General features: G+C 39.0%; 1 protein-coding gene across 3 annotated transcripts in view; it reads right to left on the bottom strand.

Annotated features, from left to right (window-relative positions):
* Positions 1-2,843: 2,843 nt before the first annotated feature.
* The window catches only part of IGSF10 (immunoglobulin superfamily member 10), a 32,407-nt gene continuing 12,028 nt past the window's right edge, over positions 2,844-23,222 (bottom strand). For 2 of the 3 annotated variants that reach the window (XM_024990687.2, XM_010801524.4), the window contains exons 6-8: positions 12,230-16,546; positions 10,873-11,770; positions 3,124-5,743 (exon numbers count right to left, since the gene is read on the bottom strand). In XM_024990687.2, the coding sequence (XP_024846455.1) occupies positions 3,835-5,743; positions 10,873-11,770; positions 12,230-16,546 (7,124 nt within the window). In that variant the 3' untranslated portion in view covers positions 3,124-3,834. 3 annotated transcript variants of the gene reach the window in all.

Here is a 23,222-nt window from a genome sequence, read left to right as displayed (position 1 = left end):
CATCTTTGGAAATGTCTGTTTTTTCATTTCTTTAAAAGTTTTCCTGTATTTTACGCCACATTTCATACAAAGGTGTTGAAACAAAAAGTAAAGGAAAGGGTGTGGTTTGGTTTCATTTCATTCAACTTGAAAAGTAGGTTTAAAAATGTAGACGTGTGGGCCTACTGCAGGAGGAGTTTGGTAGCAGACTTTTTAAAATTGGTGCTCTTACTGAATCTCGTAGTTATAGAAAGAAGGAATTATGGTGGATTTAAAATATTTATGTATCATTGATGGTTTTGTTTTTTTTTTTTTTGGCAACCTGTGCTGGACCAAACTACTGATTTGAAAGGCATGGCAGATCTTGGCAGGAAGGTGATCCATTTACTCTGCAGTCACCTTTGGTGGTGAAGTGGACATGAATTTGCATTGCTCTAATTTAAAATATTTGTAATTTCATAAGCACTTTATGAACTTCGTTCTTATTTATGTAGGATTTTTCTTTGCTTTTGTTGTGGTCAAAAGGTGCTGAAACAGATTGTTGCTTAGAACTTAAACTTCTTAGACCAAGAACTTAACCCAGGGCTTCTGTGAGAGCCACCCTGAGGTACACGGAAACCCGTTAGGAGTAGCTGTACTAAATTTTTCCATGGCAAGATCATTGACCAGAGTCTTTGTGAAGGTACAGCATGTAAATTCTAAAGGCCGGAATGAACCACAGTGGAATCGATCCAACTGTTTGCCAGATTTGGCAAAAATGACTCTGTCCAGTTTTGGTTCTCCTGAACCTGTATGCCAACTTGAGGGGAAAAAAAATCTCGCAGCTGGCCTGAGATTCCACAGTGCTCAAACTTGACATGGTTTCCAGAGTATGGCCCCCAAGTCCAGAGGGCTCTGGTTTTCATAAGAGATGTATTTGCTGTTTATTTTATATGGTAAGTATTTGCTATTTTGAATTTAATTATTAATGTTGGTGTCTGTCTTGGTTGTGTATTGCATATACTGTATTTATAAATTGGTGCAAAAAGCACAAGTAAAGTAAATTATACATCAAATTTATTATAAAGAAATAGTAACTATTTTAACTTTGTTCAAGTATGTGGTAATTTGCTCCTATTAGAGTAAAAAATACAGTAAATTATTATCAGTTTGTGTAACTTAAGAGTATTCCATATAATATTTTTTTAGACTTAGATGCATAAAATTTTGAATGTGAAAAATTGCAGGGCATTTTAAAACATGTGGGGGATATTTTCCCATGTTCTGTGTTAATTCATTTTCTTTTGCCATATGAATTTACATGTAATATAGTCGCACATACTGTGAATAGATTTGTCTATAATGAGCAAACCATGTAGAACTACTTTTTTAAAATGTAGCTGGTACAACTTCAGTAGATCATTTCCTTTGCAAATCATTATCTAAATAATTTATATCTTCCTAGGTGAGTTACTCATTGCAAAGTTTGACTCATGCAAATGACCTCAAATCCATGTCCGCTTACTTTGCTGTGGCAGCATCCATGTGAACCGCTTTGTACACTGTGAAACAATTTCACTCCAGCCCACTCATTTCATGTTTACTCCGGGCTGAGAAAGACTTTGCCAAAACATTAAAGACCATTCTTTTCACTAAATTAACATGTTCTATCTGCTTTCAGATGAATCTTGACATTTCAGCTAGTTTTGTATATCAGGTTTGGTTTTCTTGTTTTTTTCCCCTTTTCAGAGTGATAGAGTTCATAAAGTTATTTTTCTTCAAAGTAATATATAATGACTGCCTTGGCACAAACAACCGAAATGTGAATGTCGTGCCTAGTGAGTACGAGTCATGTTCTGTCCTGATTGTTATTTTTCGTCTTTTCAAGAATTACTGATGTTTGAAATGCCACTTTCAGTTTGAACCATATATATTTGTAGCTCAATATTGCAAACAGCAGTAAGACTGTTTGAAGAATGAGTGTTATAATTGCATAGCATTTGTATGCACTTTATATTTTACAGAAGTTAGTGAAATTAATTTATTAATCATTTTGCACATGAAGGCTGTGGGGCATACCTTTTTGTTGTCGTCTCCTATTTTTTAGGTGGGAAAGCTAAGATATGGTAAGGCCGTATGATTTGAAGATTCTACAGAGAGTTGAGGAAACACCTAGAACCGGTTTTCCCCTGTGTACTATACAGAGAGAAACCAGAATTTTCAATCTGTTCTTATATTTCCTTCCACTTAATCCTCTCTCATGTGAGTTTTGTTTTCTTTTTAGAATATGCATTAATTTATCTTGAAATGATCACAAAGGATAACTCTGTCCTTCGGAAAAACCTGGTAATTTGCTTGGTGAGACAGAGAGGAAGTTATCTTAGGAAAAATGGAGCCCTCAGTTCCCGTTAAAGACTTTGAAATAGAATGGAGCTTGACATAGGAAGCCCTTTCATATACCTGTTTACACTGTAGGCCCCTCCCTAAAAGGGTTCCATTTATCCTCTGATTGATCCTTCTTGGCCCGGAAATAGAATGAGATCTCTGTTAGAATGAGTATCCTTTGACCACTTGTGGTCACCGGATACCAAAACCAGAGAAAGTAGGAAACAGGTTACCTCTTAAGGTGGAGCAAGCCGAAACTTGGTGTGATGAAGACACAGTGAAGCGTCCCCCACCCCCCATCTTCCTAAAATGATACACAGGGGCAAACGTAGTTCTCAGTTTTGTGTGCTGAGATACTTGAGCAAAACTGATGGCGTTTTCTCATTTTTCATTTATTAAGGCTCCTATAATTCTTCTTAAATAATAGACAAATATTTAAATAGATGCTGGAGAAATTACACTGGAAAATGCTAGTCTCTAGAGTTAGAAAAGATTAATCATAATGTCCTTAAATTAATTCAGGTTGAATTAAGCACGTGATATAAATAAATTCAGTGAATTACAAAAAGTAAGATTTTGTAGAGATGATCAGTACAGTGACACTTTATTATATGTATTCAATCCAAATTTTCCCAAACATATCCCTACCACATAAAGGATGCTCACTTATGAAATAAATGCTCATAAAGCAGTGATTCCTCCTAAGAAGATTTTCCTTATGAACAATTCCAAACCAGGGGTGCCTGAGCTAGATTTTGAAGTTATAAAGAAGTGTCGATGTATTTTAAAAGCTTTTTAATGGCTTTATTTGGGATAGATGTTATCACCCCTCTTTTCACATTTTTGATGTGTGGGTGTTAAGTTGCTTTTTACAAGAGGAAAAGTCAGCCTGCATTTATTTGTAAATGCAGTTATTAAAACATTTTTTTGTATTCCCCATCAATGAAAATTTTCAGTATGTACAAAATGGTGAATTATAGAACAATGCTTAGTTTCTGTGGGTTTTAGTAAAATATTTATAAAACAACTGCAATATTTATACATCAGGATGGCAAACTTACATCAAGACCGCAGATTTAATCCTTTCCATTGTGTCTTGTCCTCAGTGCCATGCTTGTAACCTTGATAGAAGGCGGACACTAGGCAAACAGTAGTGAAAGAAAAGAAAGTCCATTCTTTAATGAAGAATTCAGGTACATTAGACATTGGTTATTTTATGGTCAAGAGTTTCCTCTTACTGTTCATTGTTATTTGTTGGCAAAATAAAAGTGCCTTAAGTTAAAAGTTTGTTTTGAGATCCATTAAAAAAAATCAGTATCAATTCATAATGCATTTATTTATAAGTCCTTTTTTTTTGCATGTCAATTATAAATTTAATATTGTAAATGTATTCAAATTCATTTACATGCCTATGGCTGCCTTTGATTAAACTTCTTCCAAAAACTAAATTCTGTCCAGATGTTGACTTTGTTCAGGCAGTTTTATGTTCTGTTAGATTACTCGAATATAAGTTGTTGCATAATCGCTTCCAAGTGAATTCTTTGCTGTGCATTTGTATATCCCAGAATCCGAGGTTTGCGGATTCCGAATGACCAGGGTACCTTGTGGGTAAAAAGGCCGAATTCTACGTGTCCTCCCTTTGTTTGCCGCTGAGAACAGGGAGTGGTCAGGCATCTCCCATGTGATTTCTGGCTTGGGGATTCCCAGGGCCTTGCAGTGGAGCTGAACGGCCACACCTGTCCTTGTGAGGACGCTCCTGGGTAGGCGATTTGTAATCCGGGGAGGGTAGGCTACCACCATTACTGGAACAGTAATCAGTGCGTGACCAATACTATTTTGAGCCTTACAGATGTAGTTTCCTCTGTCATAAGCTGTTGCTTCTTTGATGACTAAGGTGCCATTTTCATGCAGTATGTAGTTTCCATTAATTTGAGGCCTATCTATTACGTAACCACTTGGCAAAGTCCATTTGACATGTGGCTTAGGGCTTCCAAAAGAGACACAGGGCAGCAATACAGTGTCTCCACTGAAACTGTAAACTGTCCCTGGTTCATAAGTTAGAATCACTGGCTTTCGGCCAATTTCTAATACAATTAATTTCTCAATGTAACCAACTTTATTTCTTGCCCCACACCGATATTTTCCTGCATCATCCCGTGTTGTTTTATAAATGATAAAAGAACCGTTACTTGCTATTAGATACTGAGAATTGTGTGGTCCACTGGGAAACTGTGTGCCATTTGGTAAAATCCAGATTATTTCAGGTGGTGGGTTTCCATCAACAGAGCAATTCAGTGCTGTGGACTTTCCAAGCTGGGCAACTATTTTTTCATTAAATGGATTTCTGAATGTCGGCCGTCTCAGCATTTCCACCACCTCTAACTGTATCACTAGCACACTCTCTCCTCCTTCATTCCGAGCCACGCAGATGAAATCGGCGGAGTCTGAAAGCCTCACATTCCTGATTTCCAGGGTTCCGTTTTTGTGGACGGTGATTCTGCTCCCATAGTATGGAGCCGTGAGGAAAATATTCTCGGGCATGATCCACATGATTTGAGGAGATGGTGTCCCTTCCGCTCTGCAGTCAAAGTGTCTTTTGGAATGTCTCACAGCTGTGGCTTTAATGACAGTTTTGTTTGCATACAGACCATTGATTAACGGAGGCTTGGAGACAACATCCAGCTTGTACGCTTTGGTGTCGTCCCCGCTGGGATTCCGGGCCACACATACATACTCCCCAGAATCGAGCAGTCTCACTTCGTTGATGGACAAAGACCCATTGTTATGGAATGTATACCTGTCCTTAGAGAATGAGATCATGTCATTGGAAGGCAGCAGCCAAAATATTTTTGGCTTGGGTTCTCCAACAACCTCACAGTCAAGGACAGCAGTGTCTCCTGCTGTGACTCTCATGTTGGTCTTGTAACTCTGCTGGATCCGTGGGGCGGCTGTTATGACTGTTAGGTGGACTTGCATTTCATCCTTCCCTAGGGTGTTCTGGGCGTAGCAGGTGTAATTTCCTTCCTCTGCCATCCCAACTTTGTTGAAGTATAAGGTTCCGTTGTGGAAGAGGGTGAGCCTCCTGGTCCTGTGGCCACTGTCATCGGCCTGCATGGCACTGTTTATCATTGTCCCGTCAGGCAGACTCCAGGATATCTCGGGCACGGGTGAGCCAGAAGCCTTGCAATCGACCTGAAAGTCTTTCCCGTGAAACACTTGCTTTTTAAAGTGGTGCTTGTGGTCAATTTTGGCCGGTTTCCGTCTTAAGCTTACGTGCATTAGGGTCAGATCGTCTCCCATTTTGTTTCTTGCCACACACAAGTAGTCCCCGCCATCTTTTTCTGTTACTGAACCAACAAACAAGGATCCATTTGGGTAGACATGGATTCGGCTGCCCATTCTGAGGAAAGAAGAGACTGACTGAGGTGTGAAGCTATTAGCAAGGGTAAGAGAGTTATATTAATTGACACAGGACTAAACGTTGCAGTGAAATTAAAATTAGTACTGACTTCTTTACTGTCTTTTAAGCTGTTCTGAAAGATGAAGTTAACTGAATAAATTTTGTGCAAACAAGTAGTATTTCTTAGATGGACTTCAAATGCACCTCCTTTGCATTCAGTTTAAAAGTTTTTAATGATGACAAGAATGTTAGAAATACCAGTTTCCTAGACCCATGACTGTCCTGACCACTTTACACGTCAGTAAAGAACAACTCTCATACAAATCTACTTGCTCAGAAAAGAGACCAGGTTTTCCCTTTTAAAGAGTATTAGAAGCACAAGTTGGAATCAAGATTTCTGGGAGAAATATCAGTAACCTCAGGTAGGCAGATGATACCACCCTTACGGCAGAAAGTGAAGAGGAACTAAAAAGCCGCCTGATGAAAGTGAAAGTGGAGAGTGGAAAAGAGTCGGACACGACTGAGTGACAGAACTGAACTGAAGGAATTTTACCTTGGCATTTACGCTCTCTCTAAAAAAAGTAAATTTTACTTTCTAATCAAATAACTGATTCAGTTCAGTTCAGTCGCTCAGTCATGTCCGACTCTTTGTGACCCCATGAATCGCAGCACGCCAGGCCTCCCTGTCCATCACCAACTCCCGGAGTTCACCCAAACTCAAGTCCATCGAGTCAGTGATGCCATCCAGCCATCTCATCCTCTGTCATCCCCTTCTCCTCCTGCCTCCAATCCCTCCCAGCATCAGGGTCTTTTCCAATGAGTCAACTCTTTGCATGGGGTGGCTAAATTCCTTAGAAGCATTCTAAAGCTTTATCTGTCTCTGCAGGCAACTGTACAGTTACTTGGTCTCTGCATTATGTTGAACTGCATGAACATCACTTTTCTCTGAAGCACTGCACAGCGTGCTGTTATCACACAAAAGCACCAGATGGCAGAATTTCCCTGATAAAACTAAATAGTTTTTAAGAAAGACCAGTGGAAGCTGAGTAACTGCTAAAAACACAATCAAAAACACCTATAGGTGAAAATATTCATTACATGTGTTTCTCCTAATTTTTTGGCAACATGAGCTAAGAAGGTGAATGAAAGTGTGTATGAGCTTTCACAGCATAACTGCTAAACAAGTCCAGCAGCCTCAAGTCATTTTTTATCTTCCAGCAAAAAACCTTAGTTAGGAAAAGTATTTATTGTAGGATAACTTACAGCTGGTGCTGATACTCTTTTTTTCCTTCTCTCAAGCCTGGAAAGAATTCATCTGGCATGTAAAGCAAGGGAAAGTCATCATTATGGATGCACTTAAAAGTGGAAACCACAAGGGTCTTTGCATTTATTTTTTAATCTTTAGGTGGTTCCTCACCATACAGCTGAAAAAAAAAGTACTTAGAGGTAGTTACTTAGCCTTTTCACCATGTTACATCGCTACCTGCTGTCATTCTTTCTCAAACTTAGGTGCACATTAAAATTATTTGTATAAAACAGTGCTGATGCCTGGGTCCCACCTCCAGAATTTCTGACTTACGGTGTGGAATGTGACCTTGGACTCAGTTCTCCAAATGACTCTCATGTGCAGCAGAGTCTGAGAAGCACTGCTGTAAATCTCTGTCCTCAGTGCAATCTCCTCATCACCTACCTCCAACTTACATGGGGTCTAATTCAAGATGTATATTTACCAGGTTCACTGTTCAGAGATTCTGATCCAATAGATCTGGCCATGGATTGGGTAACCCACTGTTTAACAAGCTTCCCAGGTGACTCTGTGAACAATTAACTTTGCACACCAGTCTCAAATTTGAGTGTGCACCTGGACAGCTTTTAAGAACACACTGCGTGTTTTGATAGAGAACCAGGTTCAAGTTCTCAGGTGATGCTAGTGCTATTGGCAGGCGGACAACCCTTTGAAAACCAGTGACTTAAAACGAACTTCCCTGACCTCGAAATCTGATACTTCTGGAAGTTGTTTTATATATATATATATATAAAAGAGAATTGTGTTTCCTTTTGCAAGCTGATGTTTTTAACAGAAAACTGACTTTGGAAAGTGGAAGTTTTCCTTGAGTAAAAGAAAGGGAATTCTTTTATGAAGATTAATGGACAATGCAGCATTTGCAGTCTTTTTAAAGCAGTGTTTCTTGGACCTTATTGTGCGTGTGATTCACCTGGAGATATGTATATTTTTAAAGGACTTTGGAAAGTGGAAGTTTTCCTTGAGTAAAAGAAAGGGAATTCTTTTATGAAGATTAATGGACAATGCAGCATTTGCAGTCTTTTTAAAGCAGTGTTTCTTGGACCTTATTGTGCGTGTGATTCACCTGGAGATATGTATATTTTTAAAGAAGCCTGGGAGAATTTATTTGTCCAAGTAAATGACATGCTTCAGTGATCACATGCTGATTTAATGAAAATACTTTTAATTCTATGATATTTTTGTATCTTTTTAATACAACAGATATATTACCATCCTAACTATATTTCTTTCCCCCAGACTTTAAACTTTTTATTTTGTTTTGGGGTATAGCCAGTTAACAGTAGTAGTTTCAGACTGAGCGAAGGGACTCAGCCATACATATATATGTATTCATTCTCCACCTGGGGATATTTTTAAAGTGCAAATTCTGATTCTGTCCATCTGTGGTGGGGCCTGATGTTCTGTTCTTGTAACAAACTCCTTGAGAAGCAAAGATCTGAAGCAGAGGAAACAGAATTCTGTCTGAAACGTAGGTCAGGTAAGTCCTATTGAAAGTTGTGGAGGTAGACCTATAGTGCTCTAAGTCTGAGACAGTTAAAAAAATTTCAGAAAAGGCTTTCTTAGTTCAGCTGACAACTAGGCTTTGACAAAGTAAAAGGTTTTGCTTATTTCGGTCATGGTGGAGTAGACTTGTGTGTGTGTTTAGCTATGATGAAAATTTTCATTTTTAGAATCTTAAATTCAGACTTCTAGAACCAAGAAATGGGAACAGCAAGGACTCTATTTAACAGCAGAAGTGCCCTTTTTATTTCTGGTGACATCTTAAGCACCTAACTAAAAAGTATTCTTTGAATGGGTTAATTGCAGAATAATCACTAAAAGTGTCCAGTTAGCAGACAAGCTGTTTAGTTCTTTATAAAAGAATGCTGGTACCTCTGGTCGGCCTGTGATAGCATCTGTGATCTTATACCTTCTATTGGCTTTTCCACATTGTGAACAATCTTTCTTTGTTCCATAAGTGCTTTCCCAAAATGAAATACAAACAACCTACCTGATTTCTTTGCTATTAAACTCCAGAGGATTTGTTGGACTGTTTATGTCGAGATTTATTCTGAGATGCTAATGTGTCATTAGACATTCCTTTGGATTAACTTTTTAAGACATTCCCTTATATTTTTTCATACCTCTTCCATTCTTAAAAACCGACTTAATGTCTAGTAAATATTTTGGACATTGTCTTTACAACCTAAAATTTGAACTTTATTTGTAATTCCCATCACAGGTGTGATGCCTTCTATTCTTGCATTGGTTTCTTCATGGATAGTGAAACTGTGTTAATGATTACACAGAATAATGAGCAGTTTCTAGAAGCACCCCCATGTGCTGCAGGGTGATTAATAAACAGACATGCTGATATAATTAAATATAAAAACTGGTAAACTGTTGAATATATTTGATGCCACAAGCGGGTATATGTACAGTAGATGACAAGCATAAACATGTATCTTGTGAAGTTTACATTTCATAACTCTGCATTTTAAAATTTTAAATTAAATTTCAGTTTAAAATTTAAGTAGTTTTTTTGAGATTATAAGTTTAATTTGATGAACATATTATAAAACTCTGTACTCAAGCTTATCAAAGGTATCTCTGCAATGATTAATTATAGATATGGTCTATATTCTTGTTGTTGTGTTAAATATCCCTAAAGTTTAGCCAGTACCCATTCCTGAGTCATGCAAAGCTATCACTTGTTTTCCAAGAACATCATCTTGGGCCTGGTTTACAGGAGCCTGATAATGACTGACAGAGGCATGTGAAGAGTTTTTCTTGTCCCTTCAAGATTCTTATTAACATCAGCTCAAACTCATAACCATGACTCCTTTAGCTGAAGATAAGCTTGAATTAGTTCCTTAGAAACTACTGGTGCTGTTTATACTTGGAATGAGTGTAAAATTAGGTAATTTTGATGACTTATTTGAAAATTAACATTTACTTTGGTATTAAAGATCACAAGTAAAATTCCTTAACTATATCCATTACCAACTTAGACACTAGAAAAAAAAAATATATTTTACACATAAACTCATGTATAATTTTACTTGCATGGATAGTTTCTATTAATAAACATTCAATGGAAATGTTCAGCCCATCTTTTCTGTCATATTATGAAAAATCACTGCATGAAGTCATGCAAATAGCAAAAATAATAATCTAGTAAATCATTGTTTTTTCCAAGAGATTTAATCACTACAGAAAACATAAAAATCAATATGCCTGAATCAGAACATATTAAAGAAAGTCTGTATGTGTATATATGTTGTCTGACACCATCAGAGTGATGGAGGTCCTGAATACATTTCATTTTGTGAAGCCTTAACCTCATAAAGTGCTTTGCACTTTTGGGGTAGAATAAAGGAAGTACGGATTGCACTAAAATTGAAAGTGCTTCACTAGGAGACTCTGAAGAGTAAATTAATGAAATGCATCTCACCAGACCTTGTTTGCATTACAAAATTCCCTCTTATTTTTTGATAGAAAGATTATAAATATATTTATACAGTTACTGTTTAAAAAGAACTGTCACAAGTATGGAAGAAAATTAGAGTTCTTTTAAAAATCTTTTTTTTTAACTATATAAACTCAACAAGAAATTGGCCCTTAGAATACAGCATGTAAGAAACTTTCTTTTTACATAATTTATATTTTACATATATCTATATACATCTCAAAAGGATTAGGTCTCTTTAGAGCAAGTTACTTTTATGAGCAGAGTCTGTGCGCTCTCTAACATTGCTGCAAGCCTCGCTCTACCACTTTCTCCATTTCAGAAGTTGTAAAGCTAAACAGATGAAGATAATCTTAACTAAAAGGTACAGTTTACCTGTGCCACTGGTCGACGACAACCTTGGATGGTAGCCTCCAGATGATTTTTGGTTTCGGCTCCCCAATGGCTGAGCAGTTCAGCAGTAGTTTGTCCCCCAGATTCACCTCAGTCCATTTCTGGGATGCAAATTCTATCCTGGGGATGGTCTCTTGTTCTTCCACTGTAATGATTACCACCCTTCTCTCTGAGCCAGTGGAGCTGGTAGCAATGCATTCATAAGTGCCCCTGTCTGAAGAGGCTACATTTCTTATAAACAGAGTTCCATTTGAAAATAAGAACTTAGAATTGACGAATTGTAATGGTTTCACTTCAGTGCCATCCGAGAGGACCCAGTGAACACTGGGCTGAGGATTGCCTTTTGCAGTACAGGGCAGTTTCAAACTTTCACCCCAAGTCCCTGCAATAACTTGCTTCTTTTGCTCTAGAATAACAGGTGGGGCTGCGATGACTTGTATTTTAACCAGCAGTGCATCCTGGCCCACTGAGTTGCTGGCCACGCATTTATAAAAGCCTCGGTCATAAATGCTGAGATTGTGGATGACCAATGTTCCGTCAGATGTCACTAGGGCCTGTCTCTTCCCCTCAGATGATTCAGAGATCACCGTCTGGTTTGCAAGAATCCAGGAAATTGTAGGGCTGGGCCTCCCATCAGCTCTGCACTTCAACTTGACTGTGCTTCCAGAATGGACTGTGATCTCCTTAGTATGTCTCTCCATGATCCGGGGGGGATAGGAAACCACAGACAAGGTGACATGAAGGTGGTCCGTGCCAAATGGATTGGATGCCGAGCACAGGTACTGTCCACGGTCCTGAATGTCCACCCTCTGTATGGACAGGGTGCCATTGGAGAGCACCTGGAACCTGCTATTCAGTTTGCTCTTAGATAAATCAAGTCCTGATAAGAAAGAAATTTATAGTCATAGGTCATCAAAGTTTAGACGGAAAACAGATTGCTCACGTGGAAGTCACAAAAGGAGAGCTATCTTTTTGTTAGGCTACTGGGAACAAATATATTTAAAATTAAGATCCTTAGTCTTCAGATTGCTAAAATTATTTCTGGATTAAAAAAAAAACCCTAATTTTAATGGAAAAGCCAGATGGTTCAACACAATGACCATTTTTTTTTAGATCTGCTTTAAAAGCATTTTTTTTTTAATGGTCTTAACATATGTTTTAAAACTTTCTAATGAGCAAAAAAATCATGCGTATATTAAAGGAGGATATTAATAGTTTCTGTGTCTTGGAGAAATTTCATGCTGATGTTGATTCTTTGAATATGTAACCCTGAAATGTCACACAGTATTTTCTTTGTTTTGTTACTAAAGACTAAGTATAAAGAAACTGTTTCAAATACCTGATGAGACTCTGGTCCAGTGGATAGTGGGCACAGGATTTCCAGCAGCCTTACAAGGAAGAAAGGCATCTGAGTTAGCTGGAACAGTAAAACTTGCTGCTTTTCCTCCAATTATTCTGGGCCTTTCAAATACATCCCTAGATAAAGTATCAAAGGGGAGGAATTCAGAAGTTGTTATTTTTTCAACTGCTGTTTTGTCAAAGCCACTTTTCTTTCCATTCTTCTGTATGTCCCAGTTTGAAGCATGCGTGGTAACCTCTGGCAAGCCTGGAGTGGGCAGTACACTCACTACTACTGGCTTTTGGCCTTTTTCAGCAATTTCTGGGTGTGACTTGTGCCAAAAGTGGTTTTCTGACCAGGGAGAGTGAGTCAGCTTAGAATCTTGTGGTTTACCTGTTATTAGTGCTGGCATAGGAGTAGAAGGTAACAGATTGGAGTAGGTAAAGTGGATGGTTCCAACTGCAAATTTGGCATTTGGGTGAGTTTGGGGAGACGTTACTGCTAATTGCTGTGGAGTAGCATTGTGCTTTGAGGATTCATGTGCCTCAACCACTGTACTTGTCATCATTCTGAAAGTGGGCGTGGCCATACTGTCAGTAACCTCACTTTGATTACTCAAGGGAGGGGAGGTGGGAATTGGCATTGGAGTGGCACTGGAGCTGAGGAAGGTTGGCATGGTTGAGTGTCTGATTGTGTTCCTAGTAGGGGTACTCTGTAGTTTGCTGGACAAAGTGGTTTCAGAAGCAGTTATATTCTTCAAAGCCTGAGTACCCTCCTGGGATGGTTGTTCAAGTACAGCTGTCAGATTAAAGGCTCCTGGATGAAGACCAACTGTGCTTGAAATTTCTTTTGTGTTCTCTAGAGGAGAATGAGTGAAAGCAGACACACTGGGCTTGGTTGAAGTTTCAGCTGCTGTTAAAACAGGAGGTGTCACAGTGGTGGATGTAATGAAGCCAGAAGTCTGGGTGGGAGAGGTATTTGGGTCCCTCATCGTCTTCTGAGGCTCCTTTTTCCTTTGTACTTTTCGTGCCCTGGGTCTGTCTATCTGGGCTTTGTTGATAATGATAGATGCGGGGGCAGTGGGAGTGGTCGTCAGCATGTCTGTTTGCATTGATACGGAATTTGCACTTGATTCTTTGCTTGAGCTACTAGGAGGCGTAGGGTAAATGGGTAGGGAGGGCAGCTCCTTCATTGTTGGGAGATTTACAAGGCTGTGTGTGTTAGTGTTACTGAGGTGAGTTGTGGCTGGTGTTATAGATGGGATTTTCATTACACTAGCTGAGAGTGTTTCGAAGTGGAAGGGAGAAACTTTATTTGTGGGCAAAGCAGGAGATATTTTAGGAAGCACCGAGTCTGTGCTGCTTTGTGAACCAAATTTATGCTGATTCTTTAGCGTTTCTCTTTGCATGTGGTCATTTACAAAGATCTGATGCCAGGGGATTTTCCTTCTTGAAAATCTGGTAATAGCTAGAGTGGTAGGCACCGGTGACTTGATGGTGGGATCTGGCAGTGGGGATACAATCACAGAATGTCTGGTGGTTTCATTGGCTTTAGACCCACTTGGGTAACTAATACTTGTTGCATGAGTCATAACTGCAGTAGTTGGAGTCACTTGGGTACTTTCAGCACTGAAGTATTTTATCATAGGGGTGGTCTTCTCAGCATCTGCATTTGGTTTGTTCTCAAGCAGTAATGATGGGTTGTGAACTAGAGTTGTAGGTTCTTCTGCTGTGACACTGGCAATTTCAGTTTTGGGGAGGGTGATGGGGGATAAGCTTGGAGAAGACAACACTGCCTCATCAGTGGTGAGCCTTTCTCTGGGAGAACAGGATGGGCACACTGCACTGAGCTCTGGGGCTGGAAATGCAGTGGTGCTTTCTTCTGAAGAGCCTCTGAATGTGGGCCTTGCAACGCTGAATCTATGCTGTCGGAGAATTGGTGTCCTATGTGGGCTGATAATTCGCCCCCTGCTCCAAACTTTTCGCCATCTTCCAAAGCGCCTGGACAGCGGACCGTTCATTGTACTCTTTCTAGGAATGTGTAACTGAGAAGGAGCAGCAGTGTGTGGGTCTGAAGGGAGCTTAGTGGTGCTAGGTTTGTGAGTACTGTGAGGAGGAGAGTGATGGCTCCTGGGTTCACCAACTCCTGTTACAGATCTCTGATAACTATTTGTGGCATTTACTGACCCTAAAAATATACCAACTTTGCCGACAGCATTACTCAGCGTTTGGATATGGGTATCTTTGATCGCAGTAGCCCCCACTGATACTGGGGATGCAGTTTGCAAGGTCTCTTTTTTTCTCTCCATGTCGTCAGCATCCTGAAACAGAGTTGCTTCAGTTAGTAGAGGAAACACATTAGGTAAATTTGGGTTGGTTGTGTCTTGCATTCCACTTGATGCGGTTGGGTTTATATTCCTTGGCGTGACTTGAGTTTTAATAGTAGTAGATGGTCTGAAATCTCTTGGTTTTTCAGGTGATAGGGTCTGTGGACTCACAATTGGGGAGGCTGGGGTGCCATCAGTTTTACTTGTCACAGGGCTGTCAGGTGATTTTCTGGAATCTGCAGCCACTGTCCTTGTCAGAACGTCCGCAGCTTTAGTTGCTGGGACCGTAAGTTGCTCATCTGGAGGGAGCACGCCTGATGAGTCTGCTTCCTCACCAGGTATATCCAGGAGTTGGGTGGCTGGTGGAGGTGGCTTTCCTGTGGTATTTTCTTGCTTTTCTGGCATAACATTCTTCTTAGCTTTCTCCAAAAGCGCTGCCCAGTGCCGTGGGTCAATTCTCCGGGCAGAGGGAGGGAATTGCCTCCTGTGATCCCTGTAACGCCAGCTGGTTGACTCTCCACGCCTCTGGGATATTAATACCCGCTGTTTGGGATTCTTACTTGGGCTCAAGACATGTGTTCCAGCCTCAGCCCCCATGGGAGGAGATGTGGGGAGATGTGTAGCTGGTGGATCCTGAAGCTGACCCATGGAATTGGGCTCATCAAACCCCGATCCATCTGTTTCTACGTTATGCTCTGCTGACTTTTGCCCTTTTATTTTGACTAAAACTTGGTTAACTAAAATATCGACCCCCACTGGGTTGGCTGCTACACAGCGATAGTGACCCTGGTCTTTTTGAGCGACCTGTAATAGTCTTAATGTGCCATTGTTAAGAATTTGCTTATCTCTTGAGGACTGTTGAAGCACAGTGTTTCCTGGGAGAACCCAGCTAACAGAGGCATCTGGGATACCGGTAGAATGGCAAGGAAGGTCAAGTGTTTCACCAACAGAAGCTATATGACGAGCTCCATTTTCCTGATAGGCTTCTATGTTGGGCTCTACCACGGTAATCCTGTATGTGAGGATATCTGCATCATCGTAGTTAGTGCTTATGCAGTGGTATATGCCAGTGTCAGAACTATCAGCCATCTGGAGTCCCAGTTTTCCACTTTTGCCTATAAGGATTCGTCCATCCTCACTCACATAAGGGGCCCTCACTTTACTTCCATCAGCTAGAAGCCACTCCAGATGTGGGGGAGGCTCTCCTTGGCCAGGGCAGTCTAGGTCAACGGTCCCACCGACCAAAACAGTGCGTTCCAGCTTAGTATTGTTATCTTTGGAAATCATGGTCCATCTGTATGTCTCTGGCTTTATCTCTGACCTTGGTAAAGTGACTTGGGCATCACTGGAGTACTGGATCTGCAGTGTACTGAGGGTGGTGGCAGTTCTGTTTAGTTGCAAGGAAATTCGGTCTTGCATTAACCATGGGGGATCTGCTCTGAGACCAGCCTCAATGTTGGTAAAGATGTCTTCAGGCTTCAGTACCACCTGTTTATATTTGTAGCAGAGTTGTGGGGTTTCAGTGAACAAGTGACTCCTTTCTAGGATCAGAGGAGAGTCACTGTACAAAGCCAGAACCTGCCACACTGGCTGAATGTGGCTGTAATCTATGTCACACACCAGAAATGTTGAAAATGAAGCATTTAGCGTGATGTAGTCATTTTCTGCAGTGAACGCAATGGATGAGGTCATTGCTGGCTTTTGGATACTGCAGATCATGTTAGCTTCATTTCCAGTCTGGTCTGTTATATTCAAAGTCAGAGAGCCGAAGGGAGCCATGAAATCTTGGGGAGAGATTGACACAGAGCCACTGTCTTCCAGAACAGTCAGGTTCTTCAGCTTCAGAGAGGGGTGAATGGTGGGTTTGGCACACAGGAAAGCTGCAGCTGGGACCATAACTAAGGGCTTGCCTTTAGAGGTCCTGGGGTTCATGCAAAGTGGACACTGCTGAGGACTGGAGGGACTTCTGTCCTTTTTGCATTTTATGATATCTAGAAAAAAATGAAAATTGAATTATTGCCCATTGTGGCTTCTTCACGAATTAACATTTAAACATTTTGAATAAGTAGCTTTTGCTAGAACTTGAAACAATTTGGAAATGTGTTTCCTTTTTTTTTTTTTTTTTTGGTCTTTGGATTGATTTCTGAAAATGTTATTTTCTATATACCCTGCCACAATATTACATCGATAGGCACAAGAATTTTGTTTCTCATGCTCACAGCTGTATTTTCCATGCCTAAAAAGCACCTGGGGTACATATTTGGTACTATTAATTGAATAGTTCCCTTATCTGGTAAAACAAAATTATATACTTATGTTTATCACTTTTTATTAGCTTATTATTTAGTTCTGTTTCCCCCATTTAATGTTTTAAGGCTCAGAGAATTTCAGTGTCCTTTAAATGATAACTTGTTTGATAAGTTACCATTTATACATTCTGGATATCATTAAAAACCCAAGTTTCTGTCCATTACTAAAAAGAATGATGAATGAATTACAAGGTACCTTGGCCTGGTCTATCTTGGTCACAATAGGAATAGAGAGAACAAGATGGATGCCGGAAATAATGAAGCCAGTAGAACCAATCAAGAAACAGGTGAGGATGTGGCTGAACAAAGAAGGTTATTAAGAAGAGTGCAGAAAGACACAGTATGACTTTGGCACCTGAGGTAGACTCAGTTGAGGAGGATCAGGTTTAATACAGAGAGAGGAAAGCTGTTGCCCAAGCAATGGGGCAGCCATGAAAGGTCTGACATATATACTATATATAGGTATGAACAAAAGCTTTTTGTTTCTGCTCATTTTATTTAGTATGAATAGAATGTTAGCTTTCTAATTTATATTACCTGAAAACTTTGATATAGTTCCATGTATTTTGGCATCTAATATTACTGCTAAAAGTCTATAAAATTTACTAGTGATTTAAAAAAAATTTTGAGTCAGGCTTGAGGCTTTAATCCAATTCTGAGACTATAAAGAAATACTATGTTGTAAAAAAAAAAAAATACAAAACAGGAATTTAACAAGTGATATAGTATTAAAGTACAGATTTTGTTCAAATTTCATAAAATTTTATGCTAGTGACCATTATTTGTTTTCATATCTTATTCAAGATTCCACATTGTATTTAATTGAGCAGCGTCAGTTGCATGCAACAAATTCTGGTAAGTTCTCTTTTCATTTTTATTTTAATTTTCCTTGTGGCATCTTAGATACACCTGTCATTTAAAAGTGGACATTAAAAAAATAAATAAAAAATAAAAGTGGACATTTAATTTCCAAATACATGGGATTTTTGTTTATCTTTAATATTAGTCTCATTTTGATACTAATTCGTCATTTAATTATTTCTTCTCTGCAAAAAATAAAAATAAAAGTACTACTCTGGTGAGCCTATTTTAAATGGCTGGTCACAGCAATACTTGATAAGAGATATGGGGTTTTACCTTATACAAAATACAGCTAGGGACTTCCATCCTGTTCCATATCATGCATTTAGACACAGCATGTAAAAGAAGCACTGTACTTCTTAGAAGATCTCATTTACAAAGTGACTGCACAGGGTCAAATCACCTTCCTGTAATTGTGCAGTTCCTCAAAGGCCTGAGACAAATCTCTCCGATCACTGACTCCAAACTCTTCAGTGTGACAGGCACCGTCATATATATCTGGCTCCTCAGCATTCTTCAGCAAATTGTAAAGTGCCAGCTTACCCAGAGGAGGTAGCTAGCAAGCCTGTCAAAGAGGCTTTTATCAACCACCTACTTACCAACCAGCTGTGACCTTTTACTACTTCCCAGTAGCCTGGGCTCAAACCCTGCTATAGCCAAAAAAAAAAAAAAAAAAGAAAAGCAGACTCTGGTTTAATTAAACCTCATCATAGAATTATACTCACATCTTGGTTTGGTTATTGCTCAGCCCTGGACATCAAGTATTTTAGCTCAGTTGCAAGTCTGACCACATTATTTCCATTCTTTCCATCACACTAGATTCCATTCACACAGAAACGCCTTCAAGTCCTCAACTCTGCCATACCCTGTCACACTCTTAGCATACGCTGTCCTTCTACTTGCAATACACTTGCTGTCTGATAGGCTGTCTTCCATTACTGCCTGACTTCTTACCTCCTTCGTCAGCAAGCCAGAAGTGCACTCCTCCTCAGTGGGCTCCCTGCTTTATGTTCTCCGGGTACCTTCCACTTCCCCTATCCTAGCCCTCATCACCCACTAGTAGAAAGACCTGTCTAGTCGTCTGTTTGTCTCCAGCCCTGGCAAATGGATGGAAAGATTAGAGAAAGGGAGGAAGGGCAGTCTAATTCTAAGACCACATTTCTTTTTTTTTTTTTTAATTTTAATTTTATTTTATTTTTAAACCTTACATAATTGTATTAGTTTTGCCAAATATCAAAATGAATCCACCACAGGTATACATGTGTTCCCCATCCTGAACCCTCCTCCCTCCCCATACCATCCCTCTGGGTCGTTCCAGTGCACCAGCCCCAAGCATCCAGCATCGTGCATTGAACCTGAACTGGCATCTCGTTTCATACATGACATTTCACATGTTTCAATGCCATTCTCCCAAATCATCCCACCCTCTCCCTCTCCCACAGAGTCCATAAGCCTGTTCTATACATCAGTGTCTCTTTTGCTGTCTCGTATACAGGGTTATGGTTACCATCTTTCTAAATTCCATATATATGCGTTAGTATACTGTATTGGTGTTTTTCTTTCTGGCTTACTTCACTCTGTATAATAGGCTCCAGTTTCATCCACCTCATTAGAACTGATTCAAATGTATTCTTTTTAATGGCTGAGTAATACTCCATTGTGTACATGTACCACAGCTTTATTATCCATTCATCTGCTGATGGACATCTAGGTTGCTTCCATGTCCTGGCTATTATAAACAGTGCTGCGATGAACATTGGGGTACACGTGTCTCTTTCCCTTCTGGTTTCCTCAGTGTGTATGCCCAGCAGTGGGATTGCTGGATCATAAGGCAGTTCTATTTCCAGTTTTTTAAGGAATCTCCACACTGTTCTCCATAGTGGCTGTACTAGTTTGCATTCCCACCAACAGTGTAAGAGGGTTCCCTTTTCTCCACACCCTCTCCAGCATTTATTATTTGTAGACTTTTGGATCGCAGCCATTCTGACTGGTATGAAATGGTATCTCATAGTGGTTTTGATGTGCATTTCTCTGATAATGAGTGACGTTGAGCATCTTTTCATGTGTTTGTTAGCCATCTGTATGTCTTCTTTGGAGAAATGTCTATTTAGATCTTTGGCCCATTTTTTGATTGGGTCATTTATTTTTCTGGAGTTGAGCTGTAGGAGTTGCTTGTATATTTTTGAGATTAGTTGTTTGTCGGTTGCTTCATTTGCTATTATTTTCTCCCATTCTGAAGGCTGTCTTTTCACCTTGCTAATAGTTTCCTTTGATGTGCAGAAGCTTTTAAGTTTAATTAGGTCCCATTTGTTTATTTTTGCTTTTATTTCCAATATTCTGGGAGGTGGGTCATAGAGGATCCTGCTGTGATGTATGTCAGAGAGTGTTTTGCCTATGTTCTCCTCTAGGAGTTTTATAGTTTCTGGTCTTACGTTGAGATCTTTAATCCATTTTGAGTTTATTTTTGTATATGGTGTTAGAAAGTGTTCTAGTTTCATTCTTTTACAAGTGGTTGACCAGATTTCCCAGCACCACTTGTTAAAGAGATTGTCTTTAATCCATTGTATATTCTTGCCTCCTTTGTCAAAGATAAGGTGTCCATAGGTGCGTGGATTTATCTCTGGGCTTTCTATTTTGTTCCATTGATCTATATTTCTGTCTTTGTGCCAGTACCATACTGTCTTGATGACTGTGGCTTTGTAGTAGAGCCTGAAGTCAGGTAGGTTGATTCCTCCATTTCCATTTTTCTTTCTCAAGATCGCTTTGGCTATTCGAGGTTTTTTGTATTTCCATACAAATTGTGAAATTATTTGTTCTAGCTCTGTGAAGAATACTGTTGGTAGCTTGATAGGGATTGCATTGAATCTATAAATTGCTTTGGGTAGTATACTCATTTTCACTATATTGATTCTTCCAATCCATGAACATGGTATATTTCTCCATCTATTAGTGTCCTCTTTGATTTCTTTCACCAGTGTTTTATAGTTTTCTATATATAGGTCTTTAGTTTCTTTAGGTAGATATATTCCTAAGTATTTTATTCTTTTCGTTGCAATGGTGAATGGAATTGTTTCCTTAATTTCTCTTTCTGTTTTCTCATTATTAGTGTATAGGAATGCAAGGGATTTCTGTGTGTTGATTTTATATCCTGCAACTTTACTATAATCATTGATTAGTTCTAGTAATTTTCTGGTGGAGTCTTTAGGGTTTTCTATGTAGAGGATCATGTCATCTGCAAATAGTGAGAGTTTTACTTCTTCTTTTCCAATTTGGATTCCTTTTATTTCTTTTTCTGCTCTGATTGCTGTGGCCAAAACTTCCAAAACTATGTTGAATAGTAATGGTGAAAGTGGGCACCCTTGTCTTGTTCCTGACTTTAGGGGAAATGCTTTCAATTTTTCACCATTGAGGATAATGTTTGCTGTGGGTTTGTCATATATGGCTTTTATTATGTTGAGGTATGTTCCTTCTATTCCTGCTTTCTGGAGAGTTTTTATCATAAATGGGTGTTGAATTTTGTCAAAGGCTTTCTCTGCATCTATTGAGATAATCATATGGTTTTTGTTTTTCAATTTGTTAATGTGGTGTATTACATTCATTGATTTGCGGATATTGAAGAATCCTTGCATCCCTGGGATAAAGCCCACTTGGTCATGGTGTATGATCTTTTTAATGTGTTTAATGGATTCTGATTGCTAGAATTTTGTTTAGGATTTTTGCATCTATATTCATCAGTGATATTGGCCTGTAGTTTTCTTTTTTTGTGGCATCTTTGTCAGGTTTTGGTATTAGGGTGATGGTGCCCTCATAGAATGAGTTTGGAAGTTTACCTTCCTCTGCAATTTTCTGGAAGAGTTTGAGCAGGATAGGTGTTAGCTCTTCTCTAAATTTTTGGTAGAATTCAGCTGTGAAGCCGTCTGGACCTGGGCTTTTGTTTGCTGGAAGGTTTTTGATTACAGTTTCAATTTCTGTGCTTGTGATGGGTCTGTTAAGGTTTTCTATTTCTTCCTGGTCGAGTTTTGGAAAGTTGTACTTTTCTAAGAATTGTCCATTTCTTCCACGTTGTCCATTTTATTGGCATATAATTGTTGATAATAGTCTCTTATGATCCTCTGTATTTCTGTGTTGTTTGTTGTGATCTCTCCATTTTCGTTTCTAATTTTATTGATTTGATTTTTCTCCCTTTGTTTCTTGATGAGTCTGGCTAATGGTTTATCAATTTTATTTATCCTTTCAAAGAACCAGCTTTTGGCTTTGTTGATTTTTGCTATGGTCTCTTTTATTTCTTTTGCATTTATTTCTGCTCTAATTTTTAAGATTTCTTTCCTTCTACTAACCCTGGGGTTCTTCATTTCTTCCTTTTCTAGTTGCTTTAGGTGTAGAGTTAGGTTATTTATTTGACTTTTTTCTTGTTTCTTGAGGTGTGCCTGTATTGCTATGAACTTTCCCCTTAGGACTGCTTTTACTGTGTCCCACAGGTTTTGGGTTGTTGTGTTTTCATTTTCATTCGTTTCTATGCAAATTTTGATTTCTTTTTTGATTTCTTCTGTGATTTGTTGGTTATTCAGCAGGGTGTTGTTCATCCTTCATATGTTGGAATTTTTAATAGTTTTTCTCCTGTAATTGAGATCTAATCTTACTGCATTGTGGTCAGAAAAGATGCTTGGAATGATTTCTATTTTTTTTGAATTTACCAAGGCTAGCTTTATGGCCCAGGATGTGATCTATCCTGGAGAAGGTTCCATGTGCACTTGAGAAAAAGGTGAAATTCATTGTTTTGGGATGAAATGTCCTATAGATATCAATTAGGTCTAACTGGTCTATTGTATCGTTTAAAGTTTGTGTTTCCTTGTTAATTTTCTGTTTAGTTGATCTATCCATAGGTGTGAGTGGGGTATTAAAGTCTCCCACTATTATTGTGTTATTGTTAATTTCTCCTTTCATACTTGTTAGCATTTGTCTTACATACTGCGGTGCTCCCGTGTTGGGTGCATATATATTTATAATTGTTATATCTTCTTCTTGGATTGATCCTTTGATCATTATGTAGTGACCTTCTTTGTCTCTTTTCACAGCCTTTGTTTTAAAGTCTATTTTATCTGATACGAGTATTGCTACTCCTGCTTTCTTTTGGTCCCTATTTGCATGGAAAATCTTTTTCCAGCCCTTCACTTTCAGTCTGTATGTGTCCCCTGTTTTGAGGTGGGTCTCCTGTAGACAACATATGTAGGGGTCTTGTTTTTGTATCCATTCAGCCAGTCTTTGTCTTTCGGTTGGGGCATTCAACCCATTTACGTTTAAGGTAATTACTGATAAGTATGATCCCGTTGCATTTACTTTATTGTTTGGGGTTCAAATTTATACACCATTTTTGTGTTTCCTGTCTAGAGAATATCCTTTAGTATTTGTTGGAGAGCTGGTTTGGTGGTGCAGAATTCTCTCAGCTTTTGCTTGTCTGAGAAGCTTTTGATTTCTCCTTCATACTTGAATGAAATCC

This window comes from Bos taurus, chromosome 1, assembly GCF_002263795.3.
Source record: "Bos taurus isolate L1 Dominette 01449 registration number 42190680 breed Hereford chromosome 1, ARS-UCD2.0, whole genome shotgun sequence".
Taxonomy (NCBI): Eukaryota; Metazoa; Chordata; class Mammalia; order Artiodactyla; family Bovidae; genus Bos; species Bos taurus.
Note: the sequence above shows the minus strand (reverse complement) of the source record. Positions and strands in the feature narration are given on the sequence as shown.